Source organism: Salmo salar, chromosome ssa01 (genome assembly GCF_905237065.1).
Source record: "Salmo salar chromosome ssa01, Ssal_v3.1, whole genome shotgun sequence".
Classification (NCBI taxonomy): domain Eukaryota; kingdom Metazoa; phylum Chordata; class Actinopteri; order Salmoniformes; family Salmonidae; genus Salmo; species Salmo salar.
This window is the reverse complement of record NC_059442.1, coordinates 42,486,414-42,508,570: the sequence shown is the minus strand read 5'-3', so window position 1 is coordinate 42,508,570 and position 22,157 is coordinate 42,486,414. Positions and strand designations below refer to the sequence as shown.

The 22,157-nt window shown below is 42.6% G+C and overlaps 2 protein-coding genes across 7 annotated transcripts; one reads left to right on the top strand and one right to left on the bottom strand.

Moving 5' to 3' along the window:
- The first annotated feature begins 1,239 nt into the window (after nt 1–1,239).
- ptgr2 (prostaglandin reductase 2) lies at nt 1,240–10,839 on the top strand. Of its 5 annotated transcripts, XR_006769593.1 has the most exons (10): nt 1,240–1,351; nt 4,632–4,750; nt 5,041–5,232; nt 7,189–7,359; nt 7,592–7,801; nt 8,919–9,040; nt 9,245–9,332; nt 9,785–9,815; nt 10,322–10,361; nt 10,460–10,655. XR_006769593.1 is itself a non-coding variant. In NM_001140807.1 (9 exons), the coding sequence occupies exons 1-9, from the start codon at nt 1,312–1,314 to the stop codon at nt 10,522–10,524; spliced, it is 1,047 nt and encodes a 348-aa protein (NP_001134279.1). In that variant the 5' UTR covers nt 1,311; the 3' UTR covers nt 10,525–10,839. The 5 variants fall into 5 exon arrangements, 4 of the variants coding, with proteins under 4 accessions (XP_045572812.1, NP_001134279.1, XP_014049530.1 ...); NM_001140807.1 differs by lacking the exon at nt 9,785–9,815 and having other exon boundaries at nt 1,311–1,351; nt 10,460–10,839; XM_014194055.2 differs by lacking the exons at nt 1,240–1,351; nt 9,785–9,815 and adding an exon at nt 2,187–2,295.
- On the bottom strand, nt 10,431–22,089 carry tmem62 (transmembrane protein 62). 2 transcript variants are annotated; one of them, XM_014195426.2, is made up of 15 exons: nt 21,992–22,089; nt 21,559–21,763; nt 21,089–21,200; nt 20,825–20,962; nt 19,958–20,003; nt 19,006–19,147; nt 18,646–18,770; nt 16,571–16,693; nt 16,209–16,424; nt 14,160–14,319; nt 13,849–13,962; nt 13,547–13,631; nt 13,197–13,301; nt 12,916–13,034; nt 10,431–12,670 (listed from the first exon to the last, which is right to left on the bottom strand). In XM_014195426.2, the coding sequence occupies exons 1-15, from the start codon at nt 22,000–22,002 to the stop codon at nt 12,380–12,382; spliced, it is 1,992 nt and encodes a 663-aa protein (XP_014050901.2). In that variant the 5' UTR covers nt 22,003–22,089; the 3' UTR covers nt 10,431–12,379. The 2 variants fall into 2 exon arrangements, with proteins under 2 accessions (XP_014050901.2, XP_014050896.2); XM_014195421.2 differs by having other exon boundaries at nt 16,220–16,375; nt 21,992–22,086.
- Between the last annotated feature and the right edge of the window lie 68 nt (nt 22,090–22,157).

Below are 22,157 nucleotides of genomic sequence, written 5' to 3'. Positions count from 1 at the left end.
GTACAGTGCTATATTTGTGCTGTATAGTGTCCAGGCACCCTACATTAAGCTGTTTGACCGCAGTAGATGTCCTGCAACATTTTATATAACCTGGTTTTTTGTTCAAAATCATTTTGCACTGTGAAATATGTAACGTTATGTCCAGTATAAAAACATACTGCATTTCAGCTGATAGGCCACTATGTATCTGCAAAATGAGCACTGATGCTTCTCTGGGTGTAAACTCTGTGGATTTGGAAACTAGAAGTTCTCCTGAGTCTTTTACTCTGACACAATGTACTGGGAATTATGTATGTATGTCCAATATGGAACAAAGATTGGATTTAAGCTGATTGGCCACTCTTGAACTAGAAGCGCTCCTGAGTTGAGTGCATCCCCTTTTATTGCAACACAACAGAAAGAAAATGTTGTACAGTGAAATAAATGATAGGGTATACACCAAAATTTTTTGTTGACCTTTAGGCAAAAAAACATCATATCTACTAGAATACTTTTAATTATTCTTTGTATGATAACTAGTGAACAATATATCGATAATATATTGATAATTGTGCACATTTTCCATTACTTTCATCTTAATTACTAATTTACAAAGTATACAGGACGAGACTCATATTCTGAAGGATTTTCAAAATCCGTGACCCGAATACTTAGTTATTCTTGTCTGCTTCCCAAGCCATTTGCAGCATAAACACAAAATTGAATGGACAAATGAAGCATGAGACAGAGGAACTTGTAGCATTGAGGAAAGTAGTGGTATGTGTTAATTGTATGATCAGAAATGTCCCGTGCGCGAGAGGCAGGTTGAGGTTTCCAGGTTTAGAGTAGTGTAGAAGTTGTCATATGCTGAGGTAGTGAAGAAAATAGAGGAAGATGGGTCAAGGGGAAGGGATCCTGAGAGGAGTGGTGTGAGTAGTAGATCTGTACCAGTACAGAGGGAAACACCAACAAGTGATATATGTTTCAGTAAGATTTGATTTTTGGCATTTATAGTAATGGTTATCAACTGTACTGTAAGTCGCAGAAAATAGAGGTTGTGGTGGCAGCTGCAGAGCGGTATAGTGGAGTATGGTCATTTTTTTTTTTTTGTGAGTGTATTATTAGATGGTAGGGTATTTGTAGAAAAACATTTTTTGTTGTTGATTTTTTGTTGTTGTGAAAAAAATTAAGCTCAGTATAAGGGAGTTATACTCCAGTCTAGTAGGTGGCAGTGATGCAACATTTATTGGATGCCAACCGCCATTAAACCTCATCGAAGAAGAAAGACTTAAATAAAAACAACGTTTACTTCTGCCATTTTGACGGGAGAATATGTTGCTTGTGCAGAGAGTGGTGCTTAACTCCCGACCTGGTATGTGTAGACTTCTCAGCTATGTGATACATTTTATAATTCTCATATAGCGGTCATTGTACCCTAGCAAGTGTATGCATGGAGATAGTTAACTTTTTGAAACGACTGGTCAATGATTAGCATCGCATTAATGGCGTTACGACTAATGCGGCATTCACGCCCAAGTCGGAACTAAACTCAAATGTACAACTTGCTATCTGGTTGTAGTTAAACACGTGCCGCATTCAAGCAGTTAGTATGTTGAAATTGTCCTAGTTCCAACTAGCACGTGAATGCAGCATAACTTCGTCAAAAGTTCCTGACTGCAACTCTTGTAAGGGTAGGATAGCAAATAAACGCGTACAAAACAAACCGGTTTCCAAACGGCCATCATTGGTTGGGTCCCCTTGCCCATTTTATTAGCTGTAAAGATAAAAACACAGCAATATTTACATACAGATAGATGTAATTAGCATAGGTGCTAGTCCAAACGCAAGCAGATGGCGATATTGAGTCGTCAAATTAATCTTAGTGGGCAGGAAAAACAAGGTGGGCAGAGCCAAGTACGAGGTAGTGAGATCCTATTGGCCCGTTTTATTTGCATATTTCCGTTAGGGAACACCTGCTCTGAAGTGCCTGTGTGCAATATCTCAATTCGCCCTTGCGTTCCTGAACGCTATTTTTAGAATGATGGTTTTGGAAACAGAACTGTATGGAGATGAAATGTTTAATCGATGAGAGAATATGCAGAATGTTGGCCAAAATCCTTCTCCTACTGTCGGCCACTGGGGTTCCTCATCACCATATGTGGTAGTGAGGGGAAACCCCAACCGGATGCTTCACACTTATACATCCGGTCAAATATCTTGCTAATTGTTCATGTTTATTGCTATTTCAGACTGAACAATCTCATTATAGTCATCTGCCTGCCCTTTGGCTACGTAAACGCGAAATTCCAATGCGAGGTGAGCACGGTAAACACGATCAAAGATTATGTAATGGCGTTAGAGGGAATGGCTGCGGTTTTACAGGGTTCCTGACCAGTTGTGCTCTAGCCTAGTGGTTAGAGGGTTGGGGCAGTAACCGAAAGATTGCTTGATCGAATCCCGGAGCTGTCGTTCTGCCCTTGAACAAAGCAGTTGTAATTTAGAATTTGTTCTTAACTGACTTCTTAGTTAAAAAAAAAATATTATTTTAATTGAACGGCATTGTTTTCTTTTGACGCATTTCATTTTAATCTACACTTGTATTCAGCGCATATGACAAATAACCCCAGTCTAAGGGTGTAGGGGCTTTACTACTATAGTCCATAGAAACACATTCATATAAGGAAAAGACAGCCAAAAAAAGAAATGTTATGGAATTGTTTTTAAAATCTTACCATGGATTTGGGATTTTAGTACCCCTTTAGGTACAAATTAATCTTTAACTAGGCAAGTCAGTTAAGAACATTCTTATTTACAATGTCGGCCTACTGGGGAACAGTGGGTTAACTGCTTTGTTCAGGGGCAGAAGGACAGATTTTTACTTTGTCAGTTAAGGGATTTGATCCAGCAACCTTTTGGTTGATGGCCCAACGCTCTAACCACTAGGCTACCTGCCATCCCAATAAGAAATCTCAGGAAATATTATTTTTTGACCATAATTAACCCCTTTTTCTTCATAAAACTACCTCCATACTTCCTGTTTTGTATGGTTACTTTCAGACGAGTCCGTGACACTTGTGGGGGTTGTAGAGCAAAACTGAGAGCACCATCTTGTTCGTAACTCTTTCCAGAGTGGTCATAACAGTTTGTAGGCCAAACCGTTCAGATGCTACAGACATTTTCATGAAGAGACAGGTTTTCGGGATGTCTCATGGTCTGACAAACACCACTGTAGCTCGGCCACCTTCCACCGCAGATGCTGAAGGTTGATATAGGCGGCTGTGGTGGATTGAGATGCAGCCCATGCTGCCAGATGTTGATGTAGATTTTTTTTGTTACTTAGATTGATGTACTGGTGTGTCAATACTCTTAAGGAATGAAGGGTTTAAATTCTCCATACCCGTGCATCCTCACTTCCGGGGTCACTTGTGTGGCCAGAAATATTTTAAGAAAATGAGGATTGTAAACTTGGATTCGTATTAACGCCAAGTGTGTGCGTTGCCAATGGACCACACAATGTATTCAGGGTCATTCTGGGTAACTAGTGCACTGGTCATGTCTAGAAGGGATGCCGCTAATGTCAGTGACGTTAACGTTTGCATAATCGAGTCTCGTTTAGCGCACTTTAGCGAACCTAATTATCATAACCTGATGCATAAATTACCCTAACCTCCTTCAAAAAGTCAGTTATGACCGGGGGTTGGAACCTAAATTATTTTCCAATTGCTCCGTCCCGAGCAGGATCCCCCCCCCCCGGGTTTTTGTTTTGTTCCGACAAGAAAATAAAGTTGTGAACCAGTTCGTAACAAAAAAGTAACGTCCCATTTTCGTAAATTTAACCTGTGAAATCAACATTACATTCACTTAATTTATTCCCCCCCAATTAGAGCCGCTTGCTGTTGAACTGGTAAGAGTTGATTACATGTTTGATTGGTCAACTAAGTGAAGGCGCAAAATGCAAATGATATTTGACGGGTGGGCAGAGTGAGAGCGTTGGACATGGGGATTGGCTTTAAGTGCTGAACATCATGACGTGAATTGGAATGTCTTTAAACTATTACTAGCAATTATTACTTCACCGAATTATTTTATATATATATATATCCTATTAGGGATATTTTTGTTAATAAAACATTAACTGGTTCTCAAGATTTTAAATTAACGGTTCTGTTCTGGAACACCAGATCATTTTCGTTCTCGACTCAAATCCAAGTGTACTCCTTCAAGGAGTAAATTGGGCACTTGCTCAAAAACCCAACATTAGGCATGAAGTAGCAAGATGAGCTCTGAGTTTTCCACTTGGAAAATATCAGAATTAACCAATGGGCAGCTCTACGCAACAAAACATGCACATTTTAACTCTGAAGTTCCGAGTTGTCTAAAAAGCACCACATACCCTGACTTTCTAATAAGGGACGTGAACGCAATTGGTCGACAGTATGCTGGGAGGGTTGTTATACATTCCTCCATTCATTAGCCAATGAGTTTACTATCTCTAATTTCTTTAAATATTTCTGGTGTGCCTATGCTCCATCCATGTGACCATAACCCAATATATAGTGTACTAATTAAGTTTAATGTACAGAGACAAACTATAGACTACACAACAACCACATAAGTAGGCCAAATGGCTCTTCTTTGTTTGTGTTTTACAGGGACTGATGAAGAGCCAGTCCCTGGTCATTTCCGCGTGGAAGAGGCGATTGTAGGACCTTTTTTGAAAGAAGGACAAGTCCTTGTCCGGACCCTCTTCCTGTCTGTTGACCCTTACATGGTGATGCATGGCTGGAAAGAAAAGCTGAAATTTGTCTGCACTTTGCTGACTATATCAAATGTGCATGAAATTAACAAAATGGGACCATTAGTGACCTATGATAAGTTTCCCATTTTATATAGGCTATGTAAAGATGTGTCCAATAAGTGAGCATGGCTAACACCTGCATGAAATGCAATTATAGACATACAAACATACATTTTACTTTCACAAGTGCCCAGTAAGTTATGGGTAAGGTACCCTAAACAATTACACTGTTCATAATGACATTCCATATTCGTCTCTTGTAGCGATGTCGCATGAACGACGACACAGGTGCTGAGTACCTGGCTCCATGGGGTCTGTCGGAGTGTGTGGACGGTGGAGGCGTCGGGGTGGTGGAGTTAAGCCGCTGCGAAAGCCTCTCTGTGGATGACATGGTCACCTCGTTCAACTGGCACTGGCAGACACAATGTTTGATGGATGAAAAGCTCTTACAGAAGGTAGGCTTAGTTTATCATATATCCACCAGTTTATCTATCCTACATTATAAACTGGGTGGTTCGAGCCCTGAATGCTGATTTGCTGACAGCTGTGGTATATCAGACCGTATACCACAGGTATGACAAATGTTTTCTTTTTTTTTTTTTCACGTGCTAATTAACCAGTTTATAATAGCAATAAGGCACCTCGGGAGTTTGGTGTATATGGCCAAAATACCACAGCTAAGGGCTGTATCTAGGCACTCTTTTGTCTTAAGAATAGCCCTTAGCTGTGGTATATTGGCCATATACAGTTGAAGTCGGAAGTTTACATACACTTAGGTTGGAGTCATTAACTTGTTTTTCAACCACTCCACATATTTCTTGTTAACAGACTATAGTTTTGGCAAGTCTGTTAGGACATCTACTTTGTGCATGACACAAGTGATTTTTCCAACAATTGTTTACAGACAGATTATTTCACTGTCACAATTCCAGTGGGTCAGAAGTTTAAAGTTGACTGCCTTTAAACAGCTTGGAAAATTCCAGAAAATGTCATGACTTTAGAAGCTTCTGACAGGCTAATTGACATCATTTGAGTCAATTGGAGGTGTGGCTGTATTTCAAGGCCAAACTTCAAACTCAGTGCCACTTTGATTGACATAATGGGAAAATCAAAAGAAATCAGCCAAGACCTCAGAAAAAAAAATTGTAGACCTCCAAGTCTGGTTCATCCTTGGGAGCAATTTCCAAACGCCTGAAGGTACCACGTTCATCTGTACAAACAATAGTACGCAAGTAAACACCATGGGACCATGTAGCCGTCATACTGCTCAGGAAGGAGATGCTTTCTGTCTCCTAGAGATGAAAGTATTTTGGTGCGAGAAGTGCAAATCAATCCCAGAACAACAGCAAAGGACCTTGTGAAGATGCTGGAGGAAACGGGTACAATTAAAACAAGTCCTCTGTATCGACGTAACCTGAAAGGCCACTCGGCAAGGAAGAAGCCACATGGGGACTAAGATCGTACTTTTTGGAGAAATGTCCTCTGGTCTGATGAAACAAAAATAGAACTGTTTGGCCATAATGACCATTGTTATGTTTGGAGGTAAAAGGGCGAGGCTTGCAAGCAAAAAATACCATCCCAACCGTGAAGCACGGGGGTGGCAGCATCATGTTGTGAGGGTGCTTTGCTGCAGGAGGGACTGGGGCACTTCACAAAATATATGGCATGTGGATATATTGAAGCAACGTCTCAAGACCTCAGTCAGGAAGTTAAAGCTTGGTCGCAAATGGTTCTTCCAAATGGACAATGACCCCAAGCATACTTCCAAAGTTGTGGCAAAATGGCTTAAGGACAACAAAGTCAAGGTATTGGAGTGGCCATCACAAAGCCCTGACCTCAACCCTATAGAAAATGTGTGGGCAGAACTGAAAAAGCGTGTGCGAGCAGGGAGGCCTACAAACCTGACTCAGTTACACCAGTTCTGTCAGGAGGAATTGGCCAAAATTCACCCAACTTATTGTGAGAAACTTGTTAGGTAACCTGACATGTTTGACCCAAGTTAAACAATTTAAAGGCAATGCTACCAAGTACACTCCAATTAATATGTAAAATTCTGACCCACTGGGAATGTGAAAGAATTAAAAGCTGAATTAAATCATTCTCTCTACTATTGTAACATTTTACATTCAAATAAAGTGGTGATCCTAACTGACCTAAGACAGGGATTTTTTTTATTGATTAAATGTCTGCAATTGTGAAACTGAGTTTTTAAATGTATTGGTAAACTTCAACTGGACCACCCCCCCCTTCCCAGGGTGTTATTGCTTAAGTATATCGGTCGTGCCCTTTTCATACTACTGAGATGAGCAGATCCACCATAGTTGCTGAAATCGTGCCTATATAGGAAGGAGCCTGTACAGTATAGCTATGTTCTTGGACTTTTTTTCTAAAATTATCTAAGTTTTCTACAGGTTGAGCCACAGCTGGTTGATGGACACATATCCTACTTCCTGGGTGCAGTTGGCATGCCTGGCCTCACTGCACTATTGGGTGTTAGAGAGAAGGGTCATGTGACTGAAGGAGCCAATCAGACCATGGTGGTCAGTGGAGCTGCAGGGGCTTGTGGGTCCATAGCTGGGCAGGTAAACACAAGCATGTTACAGTAACCTGATCTAGTTAAACATAGTATGGTCTCTTTGAATACAGTGGTTGTCAATTGTCTATCCTCAAATTCTCTATACTTGCCCCAAAACACTTGAGTTCCAAGGTCCCTCTGACATTTTCCATCAATGCGTTTTATGAGGAAGAGGTGAGATGGGACGCGAGAGATGAATTTAAGACTACCAGGGTTTCTGTGTTCCTCCTGCTCCCCAGATTGGCCGTGTGGATGGTTGTACCAGGGTGGTGGGGATCTGTGGGTCTGATGAGAAGTGCAGAGTCCTTGTGGAGGATCTGGGGTTCTCTGCAGCAGTAAACTACCGTCAGGGGGACGTAGCCACAGCACTGAAAGAGAGTTGTCCTGATGGAGTGGATGTCTACTTTGACAATGTGGGAGGGCCCATAAGCGATGCTGTAATAGCACAGGTAAGCAGGTTTTACTGTCTTTAGGCATCTTTACGCAGACAGTCCCAATCTCTCAATATCCTAAGGTTCTATCTGCATTTGTTGAAATTGTGTTATTGACCTAGCCTTGTTCTGTTCAATGTTCTCTAACTATATAGTACTTGATTTGTGTGTTCAGACGGCTATCATTTGCTGAAATGGCTACACTAGTTAGAGTAACAACAGGTGTGTGCAGTAGTGTAGGATGATTGGTGCTCCTGTTTCCCATCACTCGGAAGTTATGTAGCAAGATTGTGACGACAGTGCCTGCCGTGGACGTTTTCCAGTTGCGTTTCAAAATCATAGTGCAAGAACACTTTTAATAAAAAAAAAAAAAAAAAAATTTAAAGCCTGAAAGGGTAAGATTATCCTAGTCCTTTTGGGCTAGCCACAGCATTTAGCTAGCTAGGTAACGTTAGCTGTCTAGCTTTCTAGGACATTCACTCATTTGCTTGTAAACAATATGCTAGTTGGCTACCACATGTTCTTCTCAACAGAGTATCTAGCAAGCAACAAGATGCCAAAAAAGTCAAACACAGGGAAAATCAGATTTGACTATTCACATGGCCAGGAATCTGATTTGTTTCTGACTTCAAATAACCTATGAGTGGTTTGACATGTGGCTTGAAATATCCTATCCAATGTGTCTGTTCAGACTGCAGGAAAGAACGCTTTTCGGTAGGATACGCAAAAAAGAATTTCGGTCACTTCAAACTGCCAATGTAAGCAAGGCTTAAGGGCTTCTTTACACTACTTTGACAACAAACTAGGTCCATGAGAGGTACTCGTGAGGAGACGGCTCTAGATTAAAATCTCTAAGATGTCTCCCACACTACTTCCGAAGGTAGGGTGGGACACACACCATCTGAGTGGTACAGTGTAAAGACAACGGCTCACACCATGTTCCTGCAAGAATTATCTTAAAGACCTTAATTCCCAACCCTCCTCACACCTGAGTCAATCATCAAGCCTTTGACTAATTTAATCAGGTGTTTACTGTTAAAACAAATGAAACGGTGGGGCGGGGGCCCTGCAGTATGTGGCATTTTTGCTGTCCACCCTGATAGTGACTGACACAAATCCCTTCATTCATCTCCAGATGAACAATGATGGTCACGTGATCCTCTGTGGACAGATCTCCCAGTACAACAAGGACGTGCCCTACCCACCACCTCTTTGTGATGAGACTCAGGAGGCACTGCAAAGTAAAAACATAACCAGGTACTCAATGGTCTGTCTCACAGATAACTGAAGGACCATTTGGAGTTGCAGTAGTACTTTACATTATGGTATACTTAATGTAGTCATTAATAAAATGGTAATACAGTTTACAAATCTGTAAACAGTTCTAACATGTTTGAGATGCCTGAGCTGCTTGTTGGCCCAGTCTGCATCTGTTTAGAAAGCTCTACTCTATCCCACCAGGGAGCGGTTCATGGTGCTGAACTACATGGAGAAACACGAAGCCGGCATAATCCAGCTCAGTCAGTGGGTCAGAGAGGGGCAGATCAAGGCAAGGCAATCTTGATGTTTTGTATACTTGGAAGTTCTGAAGTTTAAATCTTTTTAGAGTAGACCTCTCTCGTGAGGGAGGTTATGCACATAAAATAACTTCTACCAACATGATGCTGCATTTAAGGTTGTTACTTGGGGGGGTTTCAACACCAAACTGATCGAATACCAAAGTCAGTGGCCACTATCTGATATTTTCAGGTTTTTCTGATTTGACTGATCAACTGAGTCACATAATCAGAGTAGTTGACAAGTCAGATTGTTTTCTTCTGATTGAAGCCTGCACATTGCTTGCTTGCTAGCTTTCAAATCTGAGTGTGGAAGTCTCCATCCGCCCTCTTCTCTAACACATAGGGTAAAAAATTCCTAACGGCCCCTTTACAAATCAAAATGTTGCATAAACTTAATTTGCACTTGCTCTACCTTTTTTGGTCAGCTGATTTTCGTCCTTAGGTGGGTGGAAATTGAGACAAATTATCCAAAGGTAAGTGTTATTAAAACGACTTTCAGAACGCTTGTCTTTGTATTTTCGCAACAGATTAAACATTTTGCAACGGAATCCGATTAATGAATACACCTCAGGTGAGGTGCAATACGACTCAAGCGCTTCCAGCTGATTGACAGGAAATTGGCTTCGGTCAGCAATGTTCGTTTACATTCAGCTATTGTTTACATAGTGTGCTTTACGTGTGACGGCATCGAGATACAAGCCGACAGAACCATATACCTACAGGCGCTCCTAAAAAGTTGGTTGAATTATACTTTCCTGTGGATATTTTTTTTCTCTAATTCTGACCCACAAGGACCAACTGCACAGACTGGTAAAATACAAAAGATTTTTGAGCACATGGTGAACAAAGTGGCGCCATGTTGCCAGAAGTAGTTACTCAACCTTCCCCCTCAGCTTAACCCCCCCCCCTGCGCGAGAGGCTCATATCTGAGTACCTTAATTCTTTTGCACTGATTTTTGTCCCTCCATTCTCCCTTCAGGTGTTGGAGACAGTAGTAGATGGCATTGAGAATATGGGAGGTAAGTGTGTCGATGGTAATTGTGTAGTTGAACTTAAATGACTGTCTTAAAATCAATTTACCACAAACCTGAGAATTGAGCTTTACTTTATTTTGCAGTGGCCTTTTGCTCCATGATGAAAGGAGGAAACATTGGTAAACAGATCATTAAAATATCAGATTGATTCAAATCCCTGGTGGCACCATCAGAAGCTACTGGAATCACAAGCTTTTTTGTTGTTTACACTACTTCCTGCCTTTGCTTTCTATACTGACAATAACTGGATGGACTGAATAAAATTATTTGTAGTTACAACACTGTACTGCATGTCTCTTTACTTGTACCATTTGTAAAATACTTAACTTATCTGTGACAGTCTAATTATCAACATGCTAAATTGCAAAGAATTCAAGGAAGTCTTAGATCTGATTCCATTTGACTAAACAATTTATTTCACAGCACTATAAACCATTAATAAAATCTAAACTTTTCAATTATCAATTTGAAAATGGGTATCTGATTTTACACTTGCCACAATCTATTTTATGAGTAACAGTACAGCAAACGTATCAAAGTAGTGGTTATGCTCTGCCCAGGTGCCATTTATTTCTGCTCTCATGCAAAGTCCTTATGGAATTGTAATGTTTGGCCTGACATGGAGTTGGCAAAATATCACACTGGCACCCAGGCTACCTACTTAGCTTGGGGCAAGTGCTGGTGAAACTGAGCCAACCCTTCACATTCTGGTGTTAAAGCTGACATGAATAAAAAGTACAGCTCTGGACAATCAAGTCATGAAATCGCCACTTCATAATCAGCATTGGGCAACTTGGATGCTCTAATGAACTCTGATACATAGAACCAATACCAACTTTATCTTCTATAGAGAACCACAACTCCCTGACTGAAGATCCCATCCCAGGGGAAGTGAGGTCAATGGGACGTGGACATGATGGTAAAACGAGACACTTCAACCCTTGGTGTGGAAGCCATGTCACATTGCTTGTGGGCGGTACTAGCAGTAAAATTGAGTCGTTTGTCAAACTGAAATTCCAGTTTTCTTAATTCAATGTAGAAATTGGACCCCAACCCTGATAGTCCAGAGTAGTGCTTGACTTTGGCAGGAGATCACCGGAGCAGAGTACTGACACCTCAACATTTCTACTGCTTGAGCTCCTGCACCAATTACAGTCTAAGTCGAGCACCCAGTGCTGGTCTGAAACTCCCCAAAATGTGTTCTATACATAACACAAAGCTGCCCAAATCAACTTCTCAATAGAGAATAACCACAAATTAAACCAGCACAATCTCAGGTCATTGCACCCTTGCTATTATTTAACATTCATTTATCACAAGTGTTGATTGTTTAACATGCTTTAAGTGGATAGATTCACCACTGAGCTAATATTGAATATATAAAAAATGGGTCGTCAGTCTGTTTTTGGTTCAAGTCCTCCTATTCCTGAGAAACAGCTGATATCTTAGCTAGTTTGCAATAACCAAATACAAAACCTGCCAGAGCAGGACTGTTTACGTATCCTCTGGCAGTGGTGATGTCAGTTGGCCGAGGCAAAACTTTGAATTGAATAACTGCTACAAGTCAAGTGGGCAACTAATACATACGTTTTACCACAGCAGAATACAGCGGCGAGAGACTCTTCAATGTCTACATCAGCCTTCTGAGGAACAGCAGTCATATTGGCTGAACAATCAATTCTATCCACAATATATACACTAAACTAGTGACTTCACTGTACCAACACCTTCATAGCGCTGACTGTGTATAGGGGTGGGGTCTACACATGCAATACACTAACATGCATATGAAACAACTACTTTTAAACTGTTTAAAAATGTGGGAAATAGGATCATGAGGGGAAAGTAGCTTTGAAGGGAGAGTGAGAAACAACTTTGCACAAAAGAGTACTCTGAAATATGGGATAGAAAAGTAGAGAGCCAATGTAGTTTGCCATAACTAAGAGAATCGCCCAGTAGAAAGTAAGTGCAACTGTCAAGAGGCTGTGGTTGTCTTGCTGTCGTCATGGAGATGGGGCGGGGCCCTTCCAGGCGCGGTAGACCAATAGCAGGGCGATCCCTACTGCCCACGTGCGGACTGGGGACAGGAAGAAGGCCAGAGGTCCATATGTCTCCAGCAGGAAGTAACAAGAGTATCCCTGCCAGGCTAGCAGCAGCAACATGGCCGTATGCACCCCCAGCGTCTTCCACCGATAGCCCGGACGCAAGAAGTGTGAGCGGAAGGAGTTACCACGACTACGCAGGTGAAGGCTCCAGCACAGGTAACAGGTGAGAGGCATGTTGAAGAAGAGCAGCTGTTGGGAAATGGAGGGAAGAAACATGGATAAGTGTTTGTCAACTACAGGTAACACTTTAAGGGAAAAAGGACCACGGCCTTAAAGTCTCCCCCTTTTTTATACATCTGGTAGAACTTTACTAAAAGCCACCAGGCATGATGTATTATAATGCAGTTATAATGCACTAAGGCCTGTCATGAGCATGTATGACCACCGTATCTCAATATCATCTCATAATGATCCTGACTAAATGCCAGCCTCACCTGCACAACCCCAACAACATAAGTGAGACTTCCCTCGAGGAAGTGTCCGTCGATAACCACTCCGAAGGCAAAGCAAGCCCCACTGTGACCATCAATCAACTCTCCTATGAACCAGGGACCTGCAGAGAGACAGAGGGTGAGTAGACAGGGACACACAGTCAGTGCTAATTGGCGTATTTCCCCTTGGCCCTAACCCTAAGGGAGCAAGTTGAGACCGGCTGACAGGGTGAAGAGACGAAGTTTAATGGATGGTTGTCGTCTGGACCCAGTAGGAAACTCACCTAAGGCAGTGCAGAGGTTGAAGAGCAGTAGAGAGTAGTAGAAAGTGTCTGCTTTACTGACCAGGTGCAGGGACAGACAGGCACAAGAGGACAGACTTGAAGACACTGGGAGACACAGGAAAACAGGTAAGATTAAACTACATTGGCGAAAAGAGTTGTTACAGACAACAAATTGCGTATTACAGACAATACATGTATTTATCAACATGAGGTCATGAGCGGAATGATATATGCAAAAATCCTCCTTTTTTTCACTGTATAGGATGGCTGAGAACAATAACTATGGCAATTTTCACACAGGTAACAACCAGCTTGATACTACCAAGGTTGATGTGACAGGAGTGTCTCACCTCTGACAGAGGGCAGAGGCATGAACCTGAACGCCACCAGCACTCCAATATTCAGCAGCATCCCTGCGACAAAGGCTACCCGGGCCTGTGGACAGACAGGACCGTTTATACAGTAGGTCTATAACCCACAGAGCACAGCTAGTCACACCTGGTGAAGACGTGGTTAAACGTTAGAAGACCTTTTGGTCTTGAGGTTGGTTCAGCAAGTAACGTACAGTGAGAACGGCGGGTCAACTGGAAGGTCGCCCGTTCGAATCGCAAGTCTGACAGGAAAATCAAAGTATTCTTCTTTGTCTTCTTACCAGAATGTAGTGGTCAGTGAGCAGGATGAAGGACTGGAAGAAACCAAAGCTAGGGGAGAGGTCCTCTTCCAGGGTGAAGAGCTGTTCTCGGAAAGTCGACCGCCCCACCGCGTCCTAACACAAAAACACGCACACAGAATAAGAGATGCCACATCACCTGAACTAGTAACAAAACATCTGGTAGCGATCTGAGAAAACATTGGATAACTTTTGAACTACTATTTAAAACATTTGACAACCTCTTAGAATGTCTATATAATAGAAGATATGAGGTAAAACATTTTTTAAAAAGGTAATAGGTGTTGTGCAACCTTCACTTTGACAGTGACAGTGTGCAGCCCAGTGAGGTAGAGCGAGGGTTCCCACGGCACCACATACAGAGGACCTCCAGCAGACTGGCCTTTACCCATCTCCACCCCGTCCACGCTGACGTGAACTGCTGTGACCGGGGCATCAGAGAAGGCCAGGATCCTGAGGAGACCGGAGAGACCAGGGTTAGAATACAGGATGATAGGGGAAGATTATCACACACAACAGCAGAGACAGGTGAGCCATAATGAAACATTGTTGAGAAACTTTGTGGTATGGAGATACAGTTGAAGTCAGAAGTTTACATACACCTTTGCCAAATACATTTAAAAACTCAGTTTTTCACAATTCCTGACATTTAATCCAAGTAAAAATTCCCTGTCTTAGGTCAGTTAGGATCACCACTTATTTTAAGAATGTGAAATGTCAGAATAATCGTAGAGTGATTTATTTCAGCTTTTATTTCTTTCATCACATTCCCAGTGGGTCAGAAGTTTACATACACTCAATTAGTATTTGGTAGCATTGCCTTTAAATTGTTTAACTTGGCTCAAACGTTTCAGGTAGCCTTCCACAAGCTTCCCACACTAAGTTGGGTGAATTTTGGCCCATACCTCCTGACAGACCTGGTGTAACTGAGTCAGGTTTGTAGGCCTCCTTCCTCACACACGTATTTTCAGTTCTGCACACACATTTTCTATGGGATTGCGGTCAGGGCTTTGTGATGGCCACTCCAATACCTTGACTTTGTTGTCCTTAAGCCATTTTGGCACAACTCTGTAAATATTCTTGGGGTCATTGTCCATTTGGAAGACCCATTTGCGACCAAGCTTTAACTTCCTGACTGATGTCTTGAGATGTTGCTTCAATATATCCACATAATTTTCCATCCTCATGATGCCATCTATTTTGTGAAGTGCACCAGTCCCTCCTGCAGCAAAGCACCCCCACAACATGATGCTGCCACCCCGTGCTTCACAGTTGGGATGGTGTTCTTCGGCTTGCAAGCCTCCCCCTTTTTCCTCCAAACATAACGATGGTCATTATGGCCAAACTGTTCTATTTTTGTTTCATCAGACCAGAGGACATTTCTCCAAAAAGTACGATCTTTGTCCCCATGTGCAGTTGCAAACCGTAGTCTGGCTTTTTTATGGCGGTTTGGAGCAGTGGCTTCTTCCTTGCAGAGCAGCCTTTCAGGTTATGTCAATATAGGACTCCTTCCTGAGCGGTATGACGGCTGCGTGGTCCCATGGTGTTTATACTTGCGTACTATTGTTTGTACAGATGAACATGGCACCTTCAGGTGTTTGGAAATTGCTCCCAAGGATGACCCAGACTTGTGGAGGTCTACAATTTGTTTTCTGAGGTCTTGCCTGATTTCTTTTCATTTTCCCATGATGTCAAGCAAAGAGGGACTGAGTTTGAAGGTAGGCCTTGAAATACATCCACAGGTACACCTCCAATTGACTCAAATGACGTCGATTACCCTATCAGAAGCTTCTAAAGCCATGGAATTTTCCAGGCTGTTTAAAGGCACAGTAAACTTAGTGTATATAAACTTCTGACCCACTGGAATTGTGCTACAGTGAATTATAAATGAAATAATCTGTCTGTAAACAATTGTTTGAAAAATTACTTGTGTCATGCACAAAGTAGATGTCCTAACCGACTTGCCAAAACTATAGTTTGTTAACAAGAAATGTCTGGAGTGGTTGAAAAACGAGTCTTAATGACTCCAACATAAGTATATGTAAACTTCCCACTTCAACTGTAGGTGATAAAGAACCTTTTCACACGAGTGTGCTGACACAAACTGTACTGTGCTGGTTCCGATATTTTCTTTTCACATTACCCTGTCCAGCACAGTTCCAGCAACTGTGGTGGATGTGTAACCAGTGCGGCTCAGTTCGGCAGAGTAGTGTGGAAAGGGTGATCTTTTTATGGAACAGAGAGATAGAGATAGATGGTATATGTGTGGGTGATGGTGATTCTGTATGGTGGTGTAGGTTAGAGGTCATGGCATGGGGTTTAGGGTTGAGGAGAACACACACAGAGGGGACACCTGATGTGGGTAGAGCTTTGTATTCTCCCTAGTGGCTCCACTCCAGGATGGAGGTACTGCGCCTCCTTGGGGTTGGTGATGAGTACTGCAGGCCACTGCTGAAACTTCAGGTCCATGAAACTCAGCAGGTCGTGGTCGAACGCCAGCACTCTGTACCTGAAGAGAGGGGGAGAAAGAAAGAAAGAAATTGGGAGAGAAAGAGGGACTGAATGACCGAGAAAGAGAGAGAAAAGGAATATATCAGTGTTGTGTTTAAACTTTATTGGTAGCACAATTTAAAACCGACCACAAATAAAGGTGAATGTGTTTGTTTGAGCCTGAGTGAGTGAGCGAGTGTGTATAAAGATTTACCTGCGATTGTCCATCCAGTCGGCTAGCTCCAGTTCCAGGGTGCCCTCAGCGTGTCTGCTGTGTAGTACAGGCATCAGGCCGCCCAGCGTGTGTAGGTGACCACACAGGTACGCTACAGCCGAGCTACACACACGCATAGGTAACAATTACATGTGGTACAAAAATCTCAACTAACTAACTGGATTCTATAACTGTGCTATTAAGTATTTACAGTCGTGGCCAAAACTTTTGAGAATGACACAAATATTAATTTTCACAAAGTCTGCTGCCTCAGTTTGTATGATGGCAATTTGCATATACTCCAGAATGTTATGATGAATTGCAATTAATTGCAAAGTCCCTCTTTGCCATGCAAATGAACTGAATCCCCCAAAAAACATTTCCACTGCATTTCAGCCCTGCCACAAAAGGAAGATCTGACATCATGTCAGTGATTCTCTCGTTAACACAGCTGTGAGTGTTGACGAGGACAAGGCTGGAGGTCACTCTGTCATGCTGATTGAGTTCGAATAACAGACTGGAAGCTTCAAAAGGAGGGTGGTGCTTGGAATCATTGTTCTTCCTCTGTCAACCATGGTTACCTGCAGGGAAACACGTGCTGTCATCATTGCTTTGCACAAAAAGGGCTTCACAGGCAAGGATATTGCTGCCAGTAATATTGCACCTAAATCAACCATTTATCAGATCATCAAGAACTTCAAGGAGAGCAGTTCAATTGTTGTGAAGAAGGCTTCAGGGCACTCAAGAAAGTCCAACAAGCGCCAGGACCGTCTCCTAAAGTTGATTCAGCTGCGGGATCGGAGCACCACCAGTACAGAGCTTGCTCAGGAATGGCAGCAGGCAGATGTGAGCGCATCTGCACGCACAGTGAGGCGAAGACTTCTGGAGGATGGCCTGGTGTCAAGAAGGGCAGCAAAGAAGCCACTTCTCTCCAGGAAAAACATCAGGGACAGACTGATATTCTGCAAAAGGTACAGGGATTGGACTGCTGAGGACTGGGGTAAAGTCATTTTCTCTGATGAATCCCCTTTCCGATTGTTTGGGGCATCCGGAAAAAAGCTTGTCCGGAGAAGACAAGGTGAGCACTACCATCAGTCCTGTGTCATGCCAACAGTAAAGCATCCTGAGACCATTCATGTGTGGGGTTGCTTCTCAGCCAAGGGAGTGGGCTCACTCACAATTTTGCCTAAGAACACAGCCATGAATAAAGAATGGTACCAACACATCCTCCGAAAGCAACTTCTCCCAACCATCCAGGAACAGTTTGGTGACGAACAATGCCTTTACCAGCATGATGGAGCACCTTGCCATAAGGCAAAAGTGATAACTAAGTGGCTCGGGGAACAAAACATCGATATTTTGGGTCCATGGCCAGGAAACTCCCCAGACCTTAATCCCATTAAGAACTTGTGGTCAATACTCAAGAGGCGGGTGGACAAACAAAAACCCACAAATTCTGACAAACTCCAAGCATTGATTATGCAAGAATGGGCTGCCATCAGTCAGGATGTGACCAGAAGTTAATTGACAGCATGCCAGGGTGGATTACAGAGGTCTTGAAAAAGAAGGGTCAACACTGCAAATATTGACTCTTTGCATCAACTTCATGTAATTGTCAATAAAAGCCTTTGACACCTTTGAAATGCTTGTAATTATACTTCAGTATTCCATAGTAACATCTGACAAAAATATCTAAAGACACTGAAGCAGCAGACTTTGTGAAAATTAATATTTGTGTCATTCTCAAAACTTTTGGCCACGACTGTATAACGTTCTGACACTGTTGCAATAGTGCTTTGAAGAATGAGCTTGTTCCAAAAAACGTTGGCAATAAATATAATTGAATGGACTTCCGGAACCTACTTTTACCATTTCCACTATGCTATTAACTATGTTATAACTATACCTTGACCTATGTCAGAACTGTTATAACAACAAAAACAGTATACTAGTTAATTATCCAAAGCCTTTTTAGAGGGTGTTTAAATTAGAGAGGCAGACTAACATGAAGACAGGCTTATAGAAACCCACAAACATTCTTTTGTTACCTCATCTCACACACACACTTCTGTTACCTCATCACGCCTCTCACCCCTGGAGCGGGGGAGATGACCGTTGAAGTGGTGTAGTGGCCAAACCAGATGGTCTGGTTGCTGCTGTGGCTCTCAGTCCTGAAGGATGCCAACAGGTCCATCTGAGTCTGTAATGTATGGTGTTGCATAAGGACATAAAAAAAATATTACGCAAATAGACTAATGTCTCAGTCTTATGTTTAAATTAATGACAGAGTAGGGTGGAAAAGTATTTAGCTGTGTTGCGCTAGCCTGCTCCCAGATCAGTTTGTGTTGTATTGTATAGCCAACTCACATGGTTGTTGTAAAGCCAAACAGATCTGGGACCAGGCTGGTGTTAAGCTGGTTGGGGGCATACTGTACCTGGTTGAGAATGCCAAAGAAGTTGTATGGCCGCTTGGGTCCGGGGGTGATGGTTGCATCAGCACAGATGAAGGAGTAGTTGCCGAATGGAGTCTTGTGGACATAGTGGAAGGATCCAACTTTCTGATTGGCTGAGTACTTCCTGGGAATAAAAACAGGCATCATTATTGTGTGGCCGAGTTCGTGACTGGATACAGTGTGGTGTGCATGTTGCTCTCAACACCTCTGCCTTGTTTTATGATGGAGAAGCGGAGAACATATTTATTTAAAACGGACAAGTAACAAACCTCAACAATTACCATGCGGACACAAGACAGATGTCATATTATGAGAGACTGTGTTTCAAAAAGAGAGTGAGCTACAAAAACTGTCTTTATACTGTGGAGCAGCGTTTCCCAAACTCGGTCCTCGGGACCCCGAGGGGTGCACGATTTGGTTTTTGCCCTAGCACTACACGGCTGATTCCAATAATCAACTAATCATCAAGCTTTGATCATTTGAATCAGCTTGTAAATTGTATATCTGGCTTTAGATGGCTTTATATCTAGCTCAGATAGCTAGAATCAATGTCAATAAGTCTGGTGCTCATGTTACACAGACAAGCGAACGCAGAGAGGCAACTCACTCACACTAGCTACACTGGTGGCTTAGAGAGCTGGTTGCTAGTACGAGTCTCTGAACATGAATCACAGTGACACTTGTCATATTGCAGGGGTATTCAACCCTTACCCTACGAGGTCCGGAACCTGCTGGTTTTCTGTTCTACCTGATAATTAATTGCACCCACCTGGTGTTCCAGGTCTAAATCAGTCCCTGAATAGAGGGGAACAATGAAAAAGCGCAGTGGAACTGGCTTCGAGGTCCAGAGTTGAGTTTGAAGGGCCTACTGTATGTCTTTGACACATGTAAACAACATTCATTCCAGATATAGCAGGCAAGAGTGAACACTGACCTGTAGTAGTTGTTGACACTATCCAAGGAAATAATATTGAAGGCATCTGTAAGAAACATAATAAAAACAGGAATGTAGCTAAGTAAGAGAGACCTTGCAAAACATAATGAAAACATACCATCTTCTGGCAAAGGTATCTAGCCTTGTTATTAATTCCCTCATCCTGTTGATTAACATCTATCCTTACCAGTAACCACAGGAACTCACTTAGCCTAAATGTCCTGCTGTTACGATCTATTCTGTACTGAACTAATGTCAACCAGAGAAAGGTTCTTTTGAAGCGTCTTCAACAATAGGTTGTAGTGGACAGTTAGGCTGTAGGAGATTTCTTGTTTCAACTCTAATAGCATTTGTAATTCAATATCAATGGAGGGGCATTAAGCAGTGAAGGGCCTGACTGCTCAGCTTTGAGGTAAAATTCACAAAGAATGCACATATCTGTAGGTGTGTGGATTCTTTACATATTCTACACTCTTAGAAAACAAGGTGCTATCTAGAACCTAAAAGGGTTCTTCAGCTGTCCCCATAGAACCCTTTGAAGAACCCTTTTTGGTTCCAGGTAGAACCATTCTGGTTTAGGTAGAATCATTTTGGGTTCAATGTAAAACCCTTTCCACAGAGGGTTCTATATGGAACCAAAAATGATTTTTTTACCTGTAACCAAAAAGGGTTCTCCTATGGGGACAGCCGAAAAACCCTTTCAACCCTTCCAATTCAACTGACTGGCTTCGCACATTTCTAGACATTTACGACCCAATTCCATACCAATCTATCAATCCTGTTCATAGGATCTTCACAATTTTGGGGGAGATTCTAGAAATCATGAGGTGTAAGAGAATATTAGAGGAGGTATATTCTATTAGTGACCATGGTTTCCGCGGATGTCAATCCATTTGGTGCGTTCCAGCACCCGAGACCTCTTCAGGATGTCGTGATAGGCCTGCCACTCCACCTCATGCTGCAGGGAGCCCACCTTGCTCTCGGTCTTCGCATCCGTCAGGTCTCCTGTTAGGTGGACAGACGGAGGGACTTAGAGGGAAATAATAACTCACTTCAGGTTCATGGCTGCTATTGTTGTAATGTTTGGGGGCTGCTACAAAACTAATGAGCAAGAAGCAATGGCCGACGTACCTGTTGCGAGCACAAGAGCAGGTTGGATCACTTCAACGGTATCAGTGCAGAACTTCTCAAAGTCTGAAATTCGTTTTTTGTCATGGAATCGGCTGATATGAATGTCAGACACCTGTGCGGGTACAGGACATAATTCAGGGGTTAAAAGCACAACCTAGAGCATCATCTAGCTCGTTTTGACAAGATATTCCACTTGGTACATCCTCTCTAGTCAACAAAAATATGACTTATTACCTAACTAGTTACAACTGGGTTCAAAGTTTAAAACCTGATGGCTGGCTGGTGCCATGCATGACTGGACTGTGACCCCATTCAGTTTCGATTTTTACATGACCACTACTACTCATTGGGCTACTTACTTGCTAACAGCTGTCACCCTGACAATTGAGAGTGACAATTAACACTGACAGTCACAACACTTAGTTAGCCAGTTAGCTAGCAAATCCGACTTAGCAGCTGGATCCACTCACCTGCACGAACCAGAATATGTTATCCAATTCGCCGCCGGGATACGGAGGAAGACATGTCCTACTAGCCTCCTCTCCATCCCCGGCGTTGAACTGCCGAACACTCCGTTTGGGGTGCCAAGAGGTGTCATAGCTCTCCAGCACCCAGGAAGCTAAGCACGCCAGCGCTAGTCCCACAATGACTAGCGCTCCGAACAGCTTGAGCATCCTGTAGTGACGAAAGAGCGGTGGGAATCTACTGGACAGAATACTGGCGAGAACGACATCAACACACACAAGACTATGCTAGCTATATTAGCTACTAACTACATTGAGCCGCTGGCCGTTCAGACCGTTCGATTTCCATTTGCGATCATAGGCAGATCGAGCTACACACGAAACATTGTCCTCTCTGATTGTTTTGAAAAAGCTAGCTAAAAGGAAATACCATACTGACCGGTTGTGCATGGCAACGTCATCGCTATATGACTCACTCCCACAAGTCCCTGCGCGGGTGTAATTTAGGGTCCAGTTCCAAACCAAATCTCTTGACTCTGTTCCTAGTTTCTTGTTGATTTGCTCGTTGCACTTCTGAAAATACATACACAACCAGATAGGTGTAA

Bases quoted from the DNA above. Each gene is read 5' to 3' on its own strand.
- ptgr2 (NM_001140807.1), top strand. From the start codon at position 1,312: ATGTTGCTTGTGCAGAGAGTGGTGCTTAACTCCCGACCTG. The intron at 7,802-8,918 runs GTAAGCAGGTTT...ATTCATCTCCAG, and splicing joins GCGATGCTGTAATAGCACAG to ATGAACAATGATGGTCACGT. The intron at 10,362-10,459 runs GTAAGTGTGTCG...TTTATTTTGCAG, and splicing joins TGGCATTGAGAATATGGGAG to TGGCCTTTTGCTCCATGATG.
- tmem62 (XM_014195426.2), bottom strand. The intron at 14,320-16,208 runs GTGTGTGTTCTC...CGGTCTCCTCAG, and splicing joins CCACATCAGGTGTCCCCTCT to GATCCTGGCCTTCTCTGATG. The intron at 12,671-12,915 runs GTGAGGCTGGCA...ATTTCCCAACAG, and splicing joins ATGTTGTTGGGGTTGTGCAG to CTGCTCTTCTTCAACATGCC.